We start from the raw sequence: 19348 nt of genomic DNA, 5'->3' as shown, positions 1-19348 counted from the left end.
CATCACCGGGATTAGTTAGTTTCCATTGAGGTGACAAGGTTCAGGACAGGATGTCAACAATTAGGTTCGATCTGGGCCGTGTGACACTGTGGCAGGAGGTAGATCACTGGGTTTCCTCTAGCTTGGCACAGAAGGGGGAGARGTGAATAATGGATTCCATCTTAACCCAGAGAACAGACGGGCTGAATGATTCATGAGCTAGAGCTGTTATGATGAGGAAAACACGCAGGAACTGGAGCTCTGTCTGCACAGACACAACGACTCCCTGTCATGAGTCAATCATCCCTCATTAGGGCTTTTCACACTACTGAGACGAGCCGAGCTGAGCCAAACTGAGCTGGTCACAATATTGTGAAATGAGTAATGCATAGCCAACAGCATATTCACGCCCCACTCTATCGATCCATATATCGTTAACACTACTGAGCGTCTCTGATTCGTATCGGGCAACAACACTTACTTCTTGAAGAGGTGTCTGTCCAGCATGACTCCGTCCGAGGTGTTCTTCAGGGTTACTTTAAGGGTGTCCATGCATTCCTTCAGCCGGGGATCTCCTGTGCGTAGTCCTGTGGCCTTTAATGCCTGCAGAAGGAGTGGGGGGGGGGGGGGGTCACACAACTCTGGTTTAGCCATGGTGGGCCCACACTGAGCAGTCACAGAAACTCTGGGTTAACCTTGGTGGGCCCAAAGTGAAAAAAAAACAACAACAAAAAACGTCCTTGGTGTTGAAAGGCGTATGAAAAGCGTCCATTCCTGGTCTCTCTTCCTTTATTAGCACTGATCAGACCTGATTAGCTCTCTGTGATCGTGAAGGAAAGGAATCAAGGAAAGGAAGCTATTCAAGCGGCCTGAGAGAACAGTTACAGAAGACGGGCAAAGTTCCTAAAAATAAAATAAAACCGTATATACTGTATATAGCCCGAGACGGTTTGTGCCATCATGGCAACTCGTCACTGATTGTCATGCCAAATAGCAATGAAGTTGGCAAGAGCACAACCAGATCTGGGACCTAAAGACCAATATTAATCAGCCGATATTGGCCTTTTACTGATATCGGACGATAATTCCACCGATATTCGATAAATAGAATATAGGCWAATATGTTCTTTTTTCCCCCAACTTCATTGTTACAGTTAGAATGCTCAAACACGAGGTTACCACATGATTATGGGAAGTCACTTTCTCAGCAAAACCTCTCACAGACCTAGCCTGGTTCAAAATCCACATGTGCTTCAGGGAAGAGAAGCTGTGAAGTAGCAGAGTCACGAAGCTGTGTTTCTCCCGTAAAACCCAGGGGGTATTATTTGACTGCTTGTACATGTTTGTATTCACCTAGTGTTCCTAATATTGTGTCAGAATCGGTGTGTGGGTTAGGGTGCGTGAGTGTGTGTGTGTGTTTAATCATATGCTGGCCCTCAGATCTTTTCCTATGCCATTACATATGCCGCCGCGTTGGGAAAAACTGTCAGGGAAAAAGTTCTCTCCATAAGATTTGTTTCATGAAARTGTGAAWAAAAATCAATGGCTGTAAATATAGGCWAATATGATTCTTGGCATCATAACAAAGATAGTCAGACTGCAAGTTCCAACAGAATCACCTATATTCACAACAGCCCTATTTTCCTGACKGTTTTTCCCTTGGCACACAACAGAAACATTTTGAGTTTTAGAACTAGATGTTCATACACTTGTTTGAGGACGTTACAGCAGGTCATCACACCCACCAGCGGGGAGAGCCTGCTGTAGCTGTTATCCCAATCATCTACAGTATGCCTAAATTGGGTCAAACAACTCATTGATATACTATGGGGCTATGACTCAATCCAAGCTGGGCACAGTTCTTAACCCAATATCCCTGGTTAAGAAGATGGGCACAGTTCCTAGTTCCCTAAAAAAGGGATTGTGTAGGAGACACAGGAGAACGTTAGAGAATGCCCTACCACAAAAAACAACAATGTGTGCAAGGTTCTGTTACACACTCCTCCTACCCAGGGAAGGGTGTAAAGGAAGCAGTGAAGAGGACACTCTGGTGATAAATAGACCAATAAGATCAGATAAGCTGGAGTAATAAAGGACGGTGTGTGTGTGTGTGTGTGTGTGTGTGTGTGTGTGCGTGCGTGCGTGCGTGCGTGCGTCTCAACAACCTTTTGGCAGCGCCTCAATCTGTGATGTGTGACACAGAGGACAAATGGCTAAATGTCGTGATAGGGCCGGGGGGAAATAGATTTCACACCCTTCAACCACCTCCCCATCACTCTGTCTGAGGACTCACTTCAATTATCTCTGGACAGCAGACAGGGCAGCAGCAGTGATCCAACTCTTATGAAATAAACTCGTCGTGATAACGAATATGGCAATTATATGATCATGTGGATGGCGACAATGGAAAACTGTGTGGTGGTGCTGAAGTATGTAGCATGATCAGTGTAACCTTATGTAGTTAATGTTATTCAAATGTAATTACGATAGTGATTGTCGCTCTGAATATGATGTTGTAAATATAATAATGCTGATAACAATGATAGTATTGATGAAGATGATGGTTACAGCATCAAATAATCTGAGAACAATGGTGTCTAATAATGAAAATGGGTTAGGATGGTGTGTGTATGGCTCACTGTGAGAAATTTGTGGACGGGGATCTTCTCCTGGCCCTCTGCGATGGTGTAGAAGAGCAGGTCCTCCAGACTGGGCAGGATGCCTGCCTTCCTTCTCCTGTAGGGAAGGAACACACCGGAACACAAGATGTCAGAGAGCAGTACCTTTKATAACACCTTTAGAAATACAGGGTGGTTGTCACTTCCATAATAGAACTATAATTCATAGAAAGGACATATCCCCTTCAGACRACTGCAATTGAGCTGGTACATCATTGAAATGTWAATTGATGTACCGAATTACTACCACAAAGATGGCCGCCGGACCAACCACCGAATGTCAACTTACATGGAAATGTCTTTTCTATTATCTATATTTCTATGATTCCAATAGGTTTCCTATGGAAGATTYACAGTATAATTTAAAACTGATATTCCCCATTCAAGTCAACATGCTCTGATCCATTTGAATGTAGAAATGTCTATTTTATTCKCATTTGAGTAAATTTATCAGCCAAACACGACACCCATCCTYCATTGAAGAGCATGCAGTGTCAACACAAACACTAGGGTCCGGCACCTCTGTTTTCAACTGTTTCGTTCCGGAACCTATTTGCCAGGATCCAGTACCTCTCGTGAAACAATTTTTATTTTTTTACTGTCGCAATGAAAAAAGTCTAATAAAAGTTCATTTGAGTTGCCTCTAACTCCCCTGCCCCATTTTATCAAKATCCAAATAGGCCTATTGAGCAAAAAGCATCGTTTTACAGAGTAAAACAAAAGCGAGATAGGCTTTTGGCACGAGCGCACATTGACCATCGCCGGTGAGTGAGCTGAGCATCATTGGGTGAGTCAGTGAAACTGGAAAGTTTGTTTTTAGGACTATCATTTCCTCATTTCCTCCTCCTATTTAACACCTAGGTCTAGGCTACTGATGGATTGAAGACAGGTTCYTTTTTATTGATCTCAGATTCTCAATTTGACAGTGTCATTTCAAATCATTTGTGCYCTATTAAAAGAAGATTCTGCTAAAAGACTCCAGTCATGGAAAAGGACGACCCTCTCAGACGACTTGTTGGAAGTTTTGGCTAAACCAGACATAACAGTTCCACTTGAATTTGAGTTACATGAACCAAAGGAAATGGAAGAAGAAAAAAAATAGCAGAAGGTGGTCAACCAGTTTGTGTGTGTCCAGAGCCATTCTCGCCAGGGTTTATCTAGCGGCTGTTGATGTGGTATTATCACATTTGGGGAGGGATTTCTGAAGCTCGTGTTGGAAASCCTGAATGTGTGGGAGCGTCCATATATATATGAGTCCCTGTGCGTTTCTGTGGTCGCATGGTTAAAAAAAGTGGTTACCTAACCCTGTTGATGTTCTATCCCTGTTATCACATTAGAGAGGGCTTACGGTTGCCTGCACTGGCAAAGCAGAGTGGGATTGCCACTTGTAGCTCAGTGACTGACTGTGTATGGCAGTGGCACAGTTACCAGGAGCGACAGACGAGACTGCCACTTTCACGGCGCCCGTCACAACACAGTCACTTGCCAGCCGAGCTACCACCGTTTAAATACAGTCTCGCCAAGGGCGTCTGTACTTCAAAGTCATTACTGCTGGTCACAGTTGAGGTAATGTTTTTTTACATGGCAGTTATGAGTACTTCCCGTTGTTTCTGGGTGTCTAGAGAATAAGTCACATCTGGTTTTCAGGGCATGGCTAGTGTTGCAAAGAGATGATGGGGGGGGGGGGGACTCTTTGGATCAAATCTCTGACATCCCTTCTGGATGTCTGATCCATAGGTATGCAGTGCAGTGAGGAACTGGGAAATACATCACACAAATGTCAGACAAGAGGTAAACAGGGTGTAAAGGTAGAGGAGAACGAGGAAGCGAGAAAAACAATATCTACCTGTGAGAGACAAAAATAGTAATATACTTACAGACACAAATGTAAAGCAAGCAGGACGATGGAGAGAAAGAGGGGGAAAGAAAACAGGCAAAAACAAATGAGACATTAACACACAAAACAGGAACCCAACTCTTTGTCATGCTCCTGGGAATAACCATTGGTGTCATCATCATATTCTCCCTAGAGGTACCACTAGTTATGGATACCCCACCACTGGAGAGAAACATCCATGCCCTGGAAGAGTTACAAAAAAGCAGAAACCTTCTGAGAATCCTCAGGAAAGCCTATGTTATGGGTCAATTGTGGCTACCAAAACATACAGTAGGTAAATACAGTTAAACAAATATTCTCTCTATGCATGCTATTAGTGGAAATAACACATTGAGCAAGTATTGAGTGGAGTCATAAAGTTCCATGTATCCATGCATCATCCTCATTAGACCAACAAATGAGTATTGAGTAAAGAGTGAGAAGAGGGAGAGCGAGACAAAAAAGAGAAAAGAGCAGGAGACAAAAAAAGAACAGAGCGAGAGAAAAGCGAGACAAAAAGAGAACAGTGTTAGAGAATAGCGAAGAAAGAGGGAGGACAACTGCACTGGGCCTGCTGGTTTTAATTACATTTCCTGCTGTCTGCAGTGGGGTGACTAAGGACACACACGCCTCTGTAGGTCAGACTGACACACGCAGTATCCAGACTACTTTCTCAGCATTGGCTCCCACTGAGTACAAAACACAAAGCAGATCAAGTCACACACATCCCCACTGAGAGTATAGGCTACACACACACTGTCCAGTTCTCTCCCTCACTCAGAGTTTACACACAGCATGCTGTTCAGCACACACAGCCTACCATCCCCACTGTGATCTGGGATTGCCAGTTGCCAATTGAGCTCGCCAGCTTGTAGAAAAAAATTGCAGAAATTAGTAACCTCTGGTTTGTTCAGCCATTCCTATGGGGGAAATTAAATTGGGAAAGAATAGGGTTTTGGGATAAACGCCAAAGATAAGGTCTGAGGTTAACACAGGAAAAATAAGAGAAAAAAGGGGTAAAAAAATGTTTTGTTGATAATATCAGTCAGTTAACATGACCTTTATGAATTCTTTGTGCTTTTTTAAAATTACATAAATACTTACAAATTCCCCAAAAAGGTGACGTTAGCTGATGAAGAAAGATTATCTCATAGAACAAAGCGTATGAGATCTCCTAAGCCTCTGTTTACCTTATTTTTGGCGATTATCTCAAAACCCTACAAAAACTCCATTCATTTCGTGGTATCCAATTGGCTTTGTCCAACCAACCATGGTGGAGCTAGTGCCAACAAAAAGACACCATAAACTATTGCTCCCTATGCTACACACTCCAGCAGCGTCAGAGTGCGGCAGCCACATTCCTGGAATGCCCCCGCCAGTCCCGCCCCCCCTGATGGGATTAATAAAGACAACATCCTGGTCTCGTTCACACGCCACTAACCACACCACAGAGCCAACTCAGTCCAGACCCACCGGCTACAAACTACCAGGCAGACATTATTATATAATCTACTGCAGAATCCACAACCCTTACAATGGAGGAGCTGGCACACAACTGCTAGAAGGAAGGCACTGATTGCCCTTGCTCAGAATATATGGTAACTGTCCTTTCATCAGTCTTTGACTAAAAACCAGCATGGCTCAAATGCTACATCTCCCACCAGCAAAAAAAAAAAAAACTTGCCGAGTCATAATATCAAGATAGTAATTCACGTTGACTGAACATACAGTTGTCTCAATTTGCCCCGGGTTTACACCAAATCTATAATAGTGTTTCAGGGTTTGTTTGATTTCTAATTCAATTGGTGTTTGTTGACAACCGAATCGCGTATCAATCAAGACTTAACGTTTATCTGAAGTCTTTGCCCCAGATGGTTGCGTCTTCCTAAGAAGACGACAATCCAACGGTTTCCTGCACCTCAGCAGTTAAGAACCCTAACACAGCATTGCCAATAGATCAGCCACAGACATCCAAACCATCAGATTGCTGAGTCACAAAGACACAGATGCCAGAAATATCCAAGAGCTGGCTGACGTCAAGGTGACTATGGTCATGTTTTAGTTGAAGAATTCCATTAGAGGATTAAAATACAGTACYTGGAGAATTCATTTATGATCATTCAGGATAGGATTCAGACAATTATTTCACAGGGTTCACTAGGAGGTTCACCGCCATCGAKTACAGGTACAAATTGAGTAACTAAATCTGGCACATTTACAGAAGTCATGATCGATGTGCATTATCCCTGTCAAATAAATCTAAAAGAGTAAAAGTCATCTTAAGTGGCAGGTCACTGACTCCAGGTCCAAAGCACTGAATCCTGTTGGGGTAATGCCATCCAGTCGTAGGTTGATCCTAGATCAGCACGTAGGGGGATGTTCTGCTTGGAGCAAGACCAACAGGGCTGCGCCAGACAGACACAGTATTGACTTTGCCCAATGCCAAGGATACGCCCAGTAATAAATGCTAATGAAAATATTGTTTCTCTCGCTCTCTCTCGAATGCATGGGTATTGGGATATGGGCTAAACTTTTTTTTAAATAATTTATATACGGACACTCCTGAACCATCTTGTGTCTAGCTGTTTAAAAAGAAACTTTGCCTATATTCCCWTTGCTCTCCATTCGATAAGCTATGAATGTGCCTGAAGGCTACGCTTCATTGTTTTATGCATGGCTTTCTCCTGAGCAAACAATGAATGTAACGGATTTCCATCTCAAAAGGTTATTTGAATAGCCTAGAAACGTAAGGTAACCAGAGGACTAAGAATGAGAAAGAAATGACAAGTTTAATCAAGTTTACCATTAAAAAATATACATGTCAAATGTTGAGCTTAAATTTCACAGGCGAAACCATACTTATCACGTGGAATTGCAAGTTCACATGTGTAAAACAATCACTTGAAAATCWAAATTGCAGTTTCGCATGTAAGAAAACTGTGGTTGAAATAATGTTATTCTCACATGTGAAAAGGTGGCGTTAACATATTGCAGTAGCAAKATTTGAGAGTSGTTGCATTTCTCCAGCCTCATCCCTCAGCTTTTTACTGAAACTGGTGGGGAGAACACTTAGTTAATGTTTCAATTAAGGATTGCTGCTTTAAAACACTTTCAATAGAGTAGTGTTATTACATCCTCTAGTTGGGACCACTTCCCCTCAGTGACGTGCAGTCAGGGTAGGGAGTGAAAGTGTGATAATCTATGTAGCATCAAAAAAAACTTTTAAAAAATGCTGTTATGAACAGCCAAATAATTAAAAAAATTATCTAATGTTTTTTCCTCAATGATTGCGTTTTTTATGCTAAATTAAAAAAAACATCTAAAACTGCATCAAAAACCTGAGGAAATTCTCCAGGGTATTCACACTTTCATTTCCAGCCATTCAAATGCATTCGAATTGATAATGCTGCAGCCGTTCCTGAGTCCAGTTACTGTTAATGGACAGGGTCAGCATAGGCCTCGCTGTTTTGCCTAGCTTTCTTGAGCCGATTTCATAMTTTGCGCATGCGTTTTGCGCAAACATGTTGTGTTGGTATTGCGTGGGATAAACTGTGCATATTAGGGTGTGTCTACAACATTTGGCATTCGCATCCTGACAAATGGTCATTATTGCACCTGAAAAATTTTCTTAGTTGGAATAATGTAACTCATCGCTTTGGAGGGTTTGAAGTAGTGATGGAGGACAAAAAAAACGATACAGCTACATATAGTGATCTTTTTCTTGGACGATATATCGATATTTGACACAAAAGTATCACACACACAACCGGTGAAAATTTTGGYGTCACTTAGAAATTCCCTTTAAAAAATTAAAAAATAAAAGACTGGTGTTATATAATACCAGTCAAAAGTTTGGACACACCCACTCATTCGAAGTTTTTAAAAACTATTTTCTACATTGTAGAATAATAGTGAAGACACCAAAACTATGAAATAACACATTTGGAATCATGTACTAACCCCCKAAAAAGTATTAAACAAATACAAATATTTTAGATACTTCAAAGAAGCCACCCTTTGCCTTGATGACAGCTTTGCATATTCTTTGCACACGCCCCAGTCTGACAATTCCAAGCGAACTGTCATGTGCCTTTTACTGAGGAGTGGCTTCCGTCTGGCCACTCTACCATAAAGGCCTGATTGGTGGAGTGCTGCAGAGATGGTTGTCCTTCTAGAAGGTTCTCCCATCTCCACAGTGGAACTCTGGAGCTCTGTCAGAGTGACCATCGGATTCTTTGTCACCTCTCTGATCAAGGCCCTTCTCCCCCGATTGCTCAGTTTGGCCGGGCAGCCAGCTCTAGGAAGAGTCTTGGTGGTACCAAACCTCTTGCATTTAAGAATGATGGAGGCCACTGTGTTCTTGGGGACCTTCAATAATGCAGAAATGTTTTAGTATCCTTCTCCAGATCTGTGCCTCGACACAATCCTGTCTCGGAGCTCTACGGACAATTCCTTCGACCTCATGGCTTGGATTTTGCTCTGACATGCACTGTCAACTGTGGAACCTTATATAGACATGTTCAATTTARCACAGGTGGACTTCAATCAAGTTGTAGAAACATCTCAAGGATGATCAATGGGAACACGATGCACCTGAGGTCAATTTTGAGTCTCATAGCAAAGGGTCTGAATACTTATGTAAATAAGGGATCTGTTTTTATTTTTAAATAAATATGCAAAAATMTCTAAAAACCTGTTTTTGCTTTGTCATTATGGGGTAGTGTGTGTAGATTGATGACGAAAAACATTAATTTAATACATTTTAGAATAAGACTAACGTAACAAAATGTGGAAAAAGACAAGGGGGTCTGAATAGCTTCCGAACGCACAATATGCAAATTATACCAATTAAATGTGTCCATATATTGCTATTTTAGTGGCATCAGTTGTTTCTGTGGATGCTACATCGGTCTATGGCTGAGCTGAGTAGAGCAATATTTCATTTTGTCGGATGATATGAAATATGCCGACATTGAAGGCTATCGCTTGTGTATCTTGGCTACATTGGTATTTACCAAGGATGTAACGATTCATAGGTCCCTGATTCAAAATGTTTAAGATATGACTGCATCGGTCGGTGGGCTCCAAACCGATCAAAATGTAGCATGCAAAAGGTCAGAAAATGGATTCAATTACTTTCTTCCTACCTTACGAAAATACKAAATATTTTGTGACAACTGATGCGTCTTCTCCTTCAGTGTCGAACTAAGCATGTAACTGTGTTGACAGCCATTGATCTACAAGTCATTTTGCCTGCCGAACAACCCTAGTGCACGGTGCCCAGCATCACGCGCTGACCAAARGCAAGGTAGGCGGCCTGTTCCTGATCTTGCACATCTGCGCTGCACCTTCAGCATTAAAATGCTAAAATGGCTTGCGTGATTTTAGGCTGGATTAGTTGAGTGACAACTTGTGTAATTTGCTAGGCCATCGTCATCAATGCGCTGTTGAAAACTCTGTTTTACAGGGAATAAAAGTAAGCTACCGGAGAGACACAGCTRTCATCTGGCTATACCTACTGAATGGGCTTACAATATAATGTATTTTAATTCTTCAGGTTCACCATCAGCATTAGTCATGGTAACAATCAGTGTATGTGGTCATTCTTTGATATGGAGGGTAARGTTGATCATTTCATAATGACTAATCACTTTTGCGAGGCACATTGCATGGCCGAAGCTGGAGGAGAAAAGAAGCTCGCAAAAAAAAATACCAAACGGTCAAAACCATTTGATTTTCAGATGGGGGTGAAATCAAACATTGTGATATTATATATTCATTGGCTATGTCATAGCTAATTTGTAAACAATATTGATACATTACTAGCTCAAACACTTAATGTGCAAAAATTACAAGTTCATTAGTGGTTAATGGTAATTTCAGAATCAAAGTGGGGGGGGGACAGAAAACAGCCTATATTACCTGCCCCCCCCCCCTAATTTGATAGTGCTTACCCAGCCACCGACCTAATCGCAAGTCCCTGCTTCCCCTGTCTCTGAGAGTGGAAGCAGTGACTTGCAACCCACGGAGAGCTAGTCACTGTAGCCACAGACCAAAGCAACGAAAGAGAAAATGGATGACCACCAAAAGAGATGAACAGGCCAGTGAGACATGAGGAAAGAATGTCAGAAGAAAAACAGACAGGGCAGAGATTTTAGCAATGGCAATTTCTTAAAACACACTACAATGTTGTTTGCAATATGTACGTTTTTTCCCCCCACAGCAACAGACAATTAATTTACACAGTAGGAAGTAAAACAAACAAAAGATCGAAACGACGAAAACCACGACTCGACGACTAAGTGCAAACGCAGAGGCCCGGTTACCAGGAAACGGAAGGTGTTTTGCTTTTAATTTGACCAGCAAGCGGTCACTTGGAAGTAAACACATTCAACCATCTGCCTCTGTGACTGCTGCATACGTGAGGGGACCTTTGCTCCAAAATATGGGAGGGGGGGAAAAGCAGGGGAGTGTAGAAAGTGCTAGGGCGGAGGACGTGTCCTTTCTTGGAACAGGGGCCCAGGTTATTTTACACAGGCACTGCACTAAGTGCCTCTCTCCCCCCTGGAGCATGGCTGAGGGCAGGATGTGTTCACACCGGACTGGCATGCTTCACTTCCTCCCTGGGTCCTGTTTGGTTCCTGCCTGGTTCTTCCTACAGTATCATGGSCCACAGGCCATCGCGTCCACCGTCCACACGTCTACATCTCACTCTGACTCATCAAGCTCACGTATTACAACAAGTATCGGAGATTGCCCATTGTGTTTGGGATGCTTTATGAAATTAGATATGTATAAGGAAACAATGACAAACTATCTGGCTTTAATATCCTAAAAGCTTTTTTAGCTGTTATTTGTCTGACTCAGAAGTTGACAATGTTACGTAAAACTCATACTCTCGGTAATTGTACCAGAGATCAATCTCTTACCCAACAGATGGGTGATGGTTTAGCAACAGATGTTAGGTCAATAATGTCGGCGTCTAGATTATGCTACAGTGGACGGACGGCCTGCTAATCGACCGGYCCTGAGAAACTATTCCAGTGTGTTTGCCCATCTGAGGACGAGGTTGCCTGGGCGCAGGCTCGAGTGTTTATTCTTTTAGAGTGAATGAGAGTGAATGAGAGAGAGACACTGTAAACACCTGCAGTAGAAATGCAGTGGATTAAAACGCACTCCACATCTAAAACGGGAGATGTGGACAAGCTTTCTGACGTGGTCATAGACAYATGAGGGAAGTGCATGTAAACTTTACTGTAGGGCCGGGATGATACCAGTATCACGATACTRGTTGGTATCGTGTCAAGAAAACAAAACAAATCAGATTGAACTTCTTTAGGAAAACAGCCCTAATGTTGCAKACAAACATCATTGTTGTCATCCAGAGTCACAATTATTTATTTTCCAAGCCATAGCACACAATATTTTACATACAGCAGGTTTTTTTTTAAAGGACCAAAGTGTTCGGTCTGCMTTGTGTTTTAATTTTTCCCATGGAAAAAAAGATTGCGATACTGGTATCGTCCTGGCCCTATATTACTGCATATCATACTTTCCATACTTCTGTGGCCAATATTACTTTTCCTTTGAGCTGGCCCAGGCAAAGGCCAATTGGGGCAAACAATTTCAACAAACCCTAAATAGCCACCATGTGTCCTAAAACACACGTTGTTATTATGGAACACGTCATTCCTCCAATGGAAGACTTTGGGCATTATTACATTGCATTTGCGCAAATCCACTATGAGCAATACAGAACAAAACGTGCACCAATGGCCACTCTGCCAACACTCCTTCCTCGCATCATTTCCCTCCATTATGGCTTCCCCATTAATGRCACAATCCTCTATTCTCACTCCTGTTCTCTGGGGCTTTCACCTCTTCCTTCCCTCTTTCACTGACGCTGGTCCCCGGGCCCCTGCGGAGATCGGGTTCCAAAAGCTAGGACTCAGAAGCGMCTGGGTAAGACAGCGCTCACCACCGCCACACTCCACTGTAAATAACTCTGCTCACTTGACCCAGCCTGCCACACCTCACWTAATGCTATAATGACTGGTTTCATTTCCAGTCTAAGCCTCTGACTTCCCCACTATTGTGTTGTGAGTTTATAATGACAAATTGCTCTCTGAGAAGTTTCCCAATTTGGGCTGTAGCTGAGAATAGATAGTTTCTATGTTGGGAAAGAAATAAGTGTGCATTCTGTGTAGTAGACACGTGTTCGGATGCTTGCATGTTTTAATGGATGTACAGAATGGGTCTGTGCAAATGTTTTGTCTGTGTTTTTATGGGTTGTATGTGATTTTCCACTATGCCAACTTAACTGGTTTATTACTTCCAGTAGAGGGCATGCAGGGCTAACGGCTTTATCCCCTCATCTTTAGTACTGTAATAGCTTCCGGTCCTGTAGCATAAATCTAGCTTCCTACCTAGCCTAATCCCCTACTATAAATGGAATACGGGTCACATCATGGCGGAAAGAACCAAGGGAAGCAAACGTAAACACAAACACACACACATATTAAGCACTGCATGAGTTGTAGGCTAGATGGCAACCAGGCTAGCTGGCCTCTAACTGCGTAGCTATCCACTGAGTCTGTTGGTGGAAAAAAAGAGGGGGAGAGAAAAAAAGAAAGGAGGGAGCCTCTGGGGATGCCAACAAAGGCCAGTCTAGTCTTCACACTCAGTTGCCTCTCACACAATGAGCAGTGTGTGTGTAGGCCCACTGTCATACACACTCCTCTCATTAGGCGAAAGATCAGCAGGCCACCAGTCAAACCACCCCCCCGACCCGGCTAGTCTACAGCATCCTGGGAGAACTGATACTACGCTAATGCCCTTCACACGGCACCACACAGAACCGTACAGCTCAGTCAAGCAATCTACACCAGAGTACATTTTTGGAACAAAAAATGTTTCGCTGCTGAAGAGGATTACTCGACTTGATTCAATAGTCTGAAGAATCTCCTGTAGGCCCAGTCATTCCGAGTAGTTTTTGTGGATCTCTTTGAGAGAGCACATAGAACAAACCTCATCCAGGTTCCTCTATTTAAAACTTACTTAGGCATGTTCCACCAATGTTCAGGTTGACTTATTTGAGCCCCCGGGAAGTTAGTGACCTAAACTACTCACCCAGCTAGCGTGTATATGCCGGCATAAGTGTATCCTCTACAAGTATGTATACTGCACAAGTGTGTATACTGCACAGATATGACATAAGTGTGTGGGTACGGCACAAGTTTGTATAGCACAAGAGTGTATACGGCAAATTATGAACCTACACAAATGTGTATTCCACATAAGTGTACATAGTGCAGATAGCCCCAGTAAGACTGCCATTCTGCTCCAAGGCTCTTATCCTGTATCAATGCTCTGTAGTGGACAAATACTTAGCCAGGCTGATAAGGYGAAATTACACTGACCTTTCTGGTGCTACAAACAGTACTGGGAGAAATACAAATGTTGGCTGTTTGTCTGCTCATAAAYAATAGCCATTACACTGATAGGAGAATGAAACCATTAGATAAGCATAGCAAATTGTAACCAACAAGTGTTGCTTTTATTTAATCCATTTTAAAATAAGGCTGTAACGTAACAAAATGTCTAAAAAGGGAAGGGGTCTGAATACTTCCCGAATGTACAGTGCCTTGCAAAAGTATTTACCCTCCTTGGCGTTTTTCCTATTTTGTTGCAGTACAACCTGTAATTTAAATAGATTTTTATTTGGATTCATGTAATGGACATACACAAAATAGTCCAAATTGGTGAAGTGAAAAAAATAACTTGTTTCAAAGAATGTCAAAACGTTAAAGTGGTACGTGGTATATGTATTCACCCCCTTTGCTATGAAGCCCCTAAATAAGATCTGGTGCAACCAATCACCTTCAGAAGTCACATAATTAGTTAAATAAAGTCCACCTGTGTGCAATCTAAGTGTCACATGATCTGTCACATGATCTCAGTATATATACACACACACCTGTTCTGAAAGGCACCAGAGTCACTAAACAAGAGGCACCACGAAGACCAAGGAGCTCTCCAAACAGGTCAGGAACAAAGTTGTAGAGAAATCGGGTTGGGTTATAAAAAATATCCGAAACTTTGAACATCCCACGAAGCACCATTAAATCCATTATTTAAAAAATGGAAAGAATATGGCACCACAACAAACCTGCCAAGAGAGGGCCGRCCACCAAAACTCACGGACCTGGCAAGGAGGACATTAAATCAGAGGCAACAAAGAGACCAAATAAAACCCTGAAGGTGCTGCAAAGCTCCACAGCGGAGATTGGAGTATCTGTCCATAGGACCACTTTAAGCCGTACACTCCACAGAGCTGGGCTTTACGGACTTTGAGGGGGTGAATAACCATGCACGCTCACGTTTTCATTTTTTTTGTCTTATTTCTTGTCTTTTTCAAAATGAGAAATATTTTGCATCTTTAAAGTGGTAGGCATGTTGTGTAAATCAAATGATACAAACCCCCCAAAAATCTATTTTAATTCCAGGTTGTAAGGCAACAAAATAGGAAAAATGCCAAGGGGGTGAATACTTTGCCAAGCCACTGTACTGTACAAAATAGTTTAACCTGCCAAGTGTCTAGTCTTGCCTTCTATGAGCTAAATCCTAACATGAGATCTGCGCGCCATCTTTACCCAAATGCTGCTGTTGCTGCAGCTAATCACCCCATCCGCCTGCAACATGCACCACACAAACTCTTCTCATCTGCTCTTTCTTTCGCATCTTAGTAACCCATTTTTGTTACATAAATGCAATGTTCCGAGTCTAGGGAGTTTGTGAATCTGCATTTACATGCATTGCCTGTGACGCAGTGGATTTTAGTCAAATTCATGAACTACATTTATAGGAAGTTGCTGCGGCTATGATCAAAATTAATAAAGCGTTGGCATTGGGGTAAAATGCCACCATTGAGGCCTTTGGTTTTCTGCCTTCAATAGAAAATGAAGTACTGTCCTTGTAAGCCACATGTGACGCACATGTTGAGGCTGTGAGAGAGATGTCTGTCTGTGGAGCAAGCAATCCCCCTTTAAAAGGACTAGTGAGCATCACTGACTCATTGCATCACTGACTCATTGCACTCCTGATTCAGAGGGGTTGGGTTAAATGCGGAAGACACACTTCAGTTGAAGGCATTCCTTTGTACAACTGACTAGGTATCCCACTTTCCCATTTTCTCTTTCAGAGTGACAGAGACAAAACTCTGCAACTTCAGTATCATGCACCGCAAACCAACTACTCAACCCCATCAACAGAGCTCATATTACAGATCCTTTTGGGGGTAGAGCTCGAAAAATTGTTAGTCTGAGGTCTGAACCGATTTTGTTATACTTTTGTAACAGTTACAGTATTTTTATGGCCTAGTTCAAGGGTCTCCAACCTTTTCTAGCATGAGAGCTACTTTAAAAAAAATTATGATATGTCACAAGCTAAAAATAAAGCACATTCTTCTCTCTACCCTGAAACTCTTCTCTGTGTCACGCCTGGCCTTAGTATTCTTTGTTTTCTTTATTATTTTAGTTAGGTCAGGGTGTGACATGGGAATGTTTGTGTTTTGTCGTTTGGGTGGTTATATGGTAAAGGGGGTGTTGGGTTTAGTGTATGAGTTTGTTGTTGAGTGAATGTTTTAGGTATGTCTATGGTTGAGTGAATGTTTCTAGGTATGTCTATGGTTGCCTGAGTGGTTCTCCATCAGAGACAGATGTCTTTCATTGTCTCTGAATTGGGAGCCATATTTAAGGCAGCCATAGACATCATGCATTTGTGGGTAATTGTCTATGGTAGTGTTTGTGTCAGCACTATTTTTCTTATAGCTCTTCACGGTGTCTGTTTTTATTTTGTTAGTTTGTGTATAGTGTTCGTTTTGTGTTTTTTCTCTCTTCTAATAAAAGAATATGTATTTTTCACACGCTGCGCCTTGGTCCAATCTCTCACCAGAGACGATCGTGACACTCTGGTCCTTAGGGTAAAGATATGCATTTTTCTGTCAATATACCTGGTAACATAATGGTTAATAAACAACTCTAAGGGGGCCCCATAAAATCAGCAGTTCTTTGTTTTATTTTTCCTGCCATTTTATTATTTACTCTCAATATACTCTCAATATAAACAACAAAAACTGATGTTCTGCATCATGTCAATGCTTAAATCACATCAGAAGACCAACTTTGAGGTCTAAAAAAAAAAAAACTACCACAGATTTTTTTGGTTTAAGTCCCCTTTAATTGTGCATTCATAACCTCTACAGGATCGGTGTCCCCTTCCGGGACGGTTGAGCTAACGTAGGCTAATGTGATTAGCATGAGGTTGTAAGTAACAAGAACATTTCCCAGGACATAGACATATCTGATATGGGCAGAAAGCTTAKATTCTTGTTAATCTAACTGCACTGTCCAATGTACAGTAGCTATTACAGAGAAAGAATATCATGCTATTGTTTGAAAAAAAGGGTCCGATCCTTTAAGCAAGAGAGGAATGTGTTGGTCTAGCGAAGTTTTTGCATTTAGGCCTGCTGCTTTGCAGCACTTGTCGTGGCAGAGTTAGCAAAACAATGGCCYCCCAATTGATACAAATAATCTATATATTCCTGTCAGGTAAGCCWACTTTGCAGTTAACATTTAATTGAGAAGATTTTGGGGTAAAGTGTTTGTCTGTCTACAAGACGGTTATCATTACAGTCGCTAACTGGCTACATCCYGAGTAATAGACAGATGTGTGCACCAAACAGATAGACAGGCAATACTTCAAGAAATGAATTGCCAGATATTGTGTCAAGTTTGGCTTTTTAAGCCAATAGTGGCTAACCAGAAGTGGAATAATGTCAATGTGGCTTTGATTTAATATTTATTTTATTTAACTAGACAAGTCAGTTAAGAACAAATTCTTATTTATATTAACGGCCTAGGAACAGTGGGTTAACTGTCTTGTTCAGGGGCAAAATGACAGATTTTTACCTTATCAGCTCCGGGATTTGATCTAGCAACCTTTCGGTTACTGGCCCAACACTCTAACCACTAGGCTACCTGCCTAGTAGCCAGGAGCTTAATGTTTGACAGTTTGCGATGGAACACATGAAAAAAAATGCATTTACTTTCAAAATTGCTTGGCGAGCTACTCATAGGTGGGTTCTTGGGGCATGTTCAACCCCAGAGAGAAAACTTACGTTTGCCATATACCACAGTTTAATTCAATACCAATGAGATTCCAATAGAGTAACAACAAAGTAACTAGACTAGCCTATATGACTAATGCCAAACAGTTACCTTAATTGACATGTGTAAAACAATTCAAGCACTGTAACGTGCTACTTGACTGTGTGCAACAAACAGTCACAAAGAGGAAGAGATTAAGCAATTTTGAAAGTAAATGCATTTTTTTCATGTGTTCCTCGCAAACTGTCAAACATAAAGCTCCTGGCTACTAGGCAGGTAGCCTAGTGGTTAGAGTGTTGGGCCAGTAACCGAAAGGTTGCTAGATCAAATCCCGGAGTTGACAAGGTAAAATCTGTCGTTCTGCCCCTGAACAAGGCAGTTAACCCACTGTTCCTAGGCCGTAATGTAATAAGAATTGTTCTTAACTGACTTGTCTAGTTAAATAAAATAAATATTAAGCCACATTGACATTATTCCACTTCAGGTTAGCCACTATTGCTTAAAAAGACAAAACACTATATCTGGCAATTAATTACTTGAAGTATTGCCTGTCTATCTGTTTGGTGCACCACATCTGTCTATTACTCTGGATGTAGCCAGTTAGCGACTGTAATGTATAACCGTCTTGTAGACAGACAAACACTTTACCCCAAAATCTTCTCAATTAAATGTTAACTGCAAAGTTGGCTTACCTGACAGGAATATATAGATTATTTGTATCAATTGGGCGCCATTGTTTGCTAACTCTGCCACGACAAGTGCTGCAAAGCAGCAGGCCAAATGCAGAAACATCGCTAGACACAACACATTCCTCTCTTGCTTAAAGGATCGGACCCTTTTTTTCAAACAATAGCATGTATTCTTTCTCTGTAATAGCTACTGTACTTGGACATGTGCAGTTAGATTAACAAGAATTTAAGCTTTCTGCCCATATCAGATATGTCTATGTCCTGGGAAATGTTCTGTTACTACAACCTCATGCTAATCACATTAGCCTACGTTAGCTCAACCGTCCCGCAAGGGACACCGATCCTGTAGAGGCTAACATCTTGACTGCACCCTCTTTACTGTATAAGTCGTAGCACGGCATTTGCTTTAGTTCCTCCTTTTCTTCCCAGATTTCAAACAACATCTTGTCTCATGAGGTCACCTCCGTAGGACCCAACTGTACACGTGAAGCTTGCTCTATGTACTGCAGCTGTGAACAGTTGGAGCAGTGAGGCAATGCTCATATAAGTTCACTATAAAACATCCACATAGCACTAACGTCATACCTTTCTCACATCATACCCTCATGACCCCCCCCCCCGCTAGTAGTAATACCATGAAAACATACATCCCACTTTTAACAACACACACCACTCACTCTCTCTCTCTCCCCTGGTCTATGCAGTCCATAGTCCTATAAACGAGGACTGTGTGCATTGATTTCCTGGGGATGAGCCTGGTAACATGACCTAGGCCACGGGTAGGGTTCCCGGCCTGAGGTGGAACGGACCCTAATGGGAACATCCTCTCACTGTGTTACAGCAGCAGCAACAGTAGGCGAGCGTGTGTGTGTGTGTGTGTGTGTGTGTGTGTGTTGTGTGTGTGTGTGTGTGTGTGTGTATTAAGGCAGGCAATGCCCATATTTACAACACTGCTATGCT

At 42.0% G+C, this 19348-nt stretch overlaps 1 protein-coding gene across 7 annotated transcripts in view; it reads right to left on the bottom strand.

The window, feature by feature from the left end:
* glsb (glutaminase b) overlaps positions 1-19348 on the bottom strand; it is a 75631-nt gene that overhangs the window by 39071 nt on the left and 17212 nt on the right. For all 7 annotated transcript variants that reach the window (XM_024001427.1, XM_024001434.1, XM_024001441.1 and 4 more), the window contains exons 2-3: positions 2619-2715; positions 461-582 (exon numbers count right to left, since the gene is read on the bottom strand). In XM_024001427.1, the coding sequence (XP_023857195.1) occupies positions 461-582; positions 2619-2715 (219 nt within the window). The remainder of the gene's footprint in view (positions 1-460; positions 583-2618; positions 2716-19348) is intronic.

This window comes from Salvelinus sp. IW2-2015, linkage group LG2 (assembly GCF_002910315.2).
Source record: "Salvelinus sp. IW2-2015 linkage group LG2, ASM291031v2, whole genome shotgun sequence".
Lineage (NCBI taxonomy): Eukaryota > Metazoa > Chordata > Actinopteri > Salmoniformes > Salmonidae > Salvelinus > Salvelinus sp. IW2-2015.
This window is presented reverse-complemented; position numbering and strand designations above follow the sequence as displayed.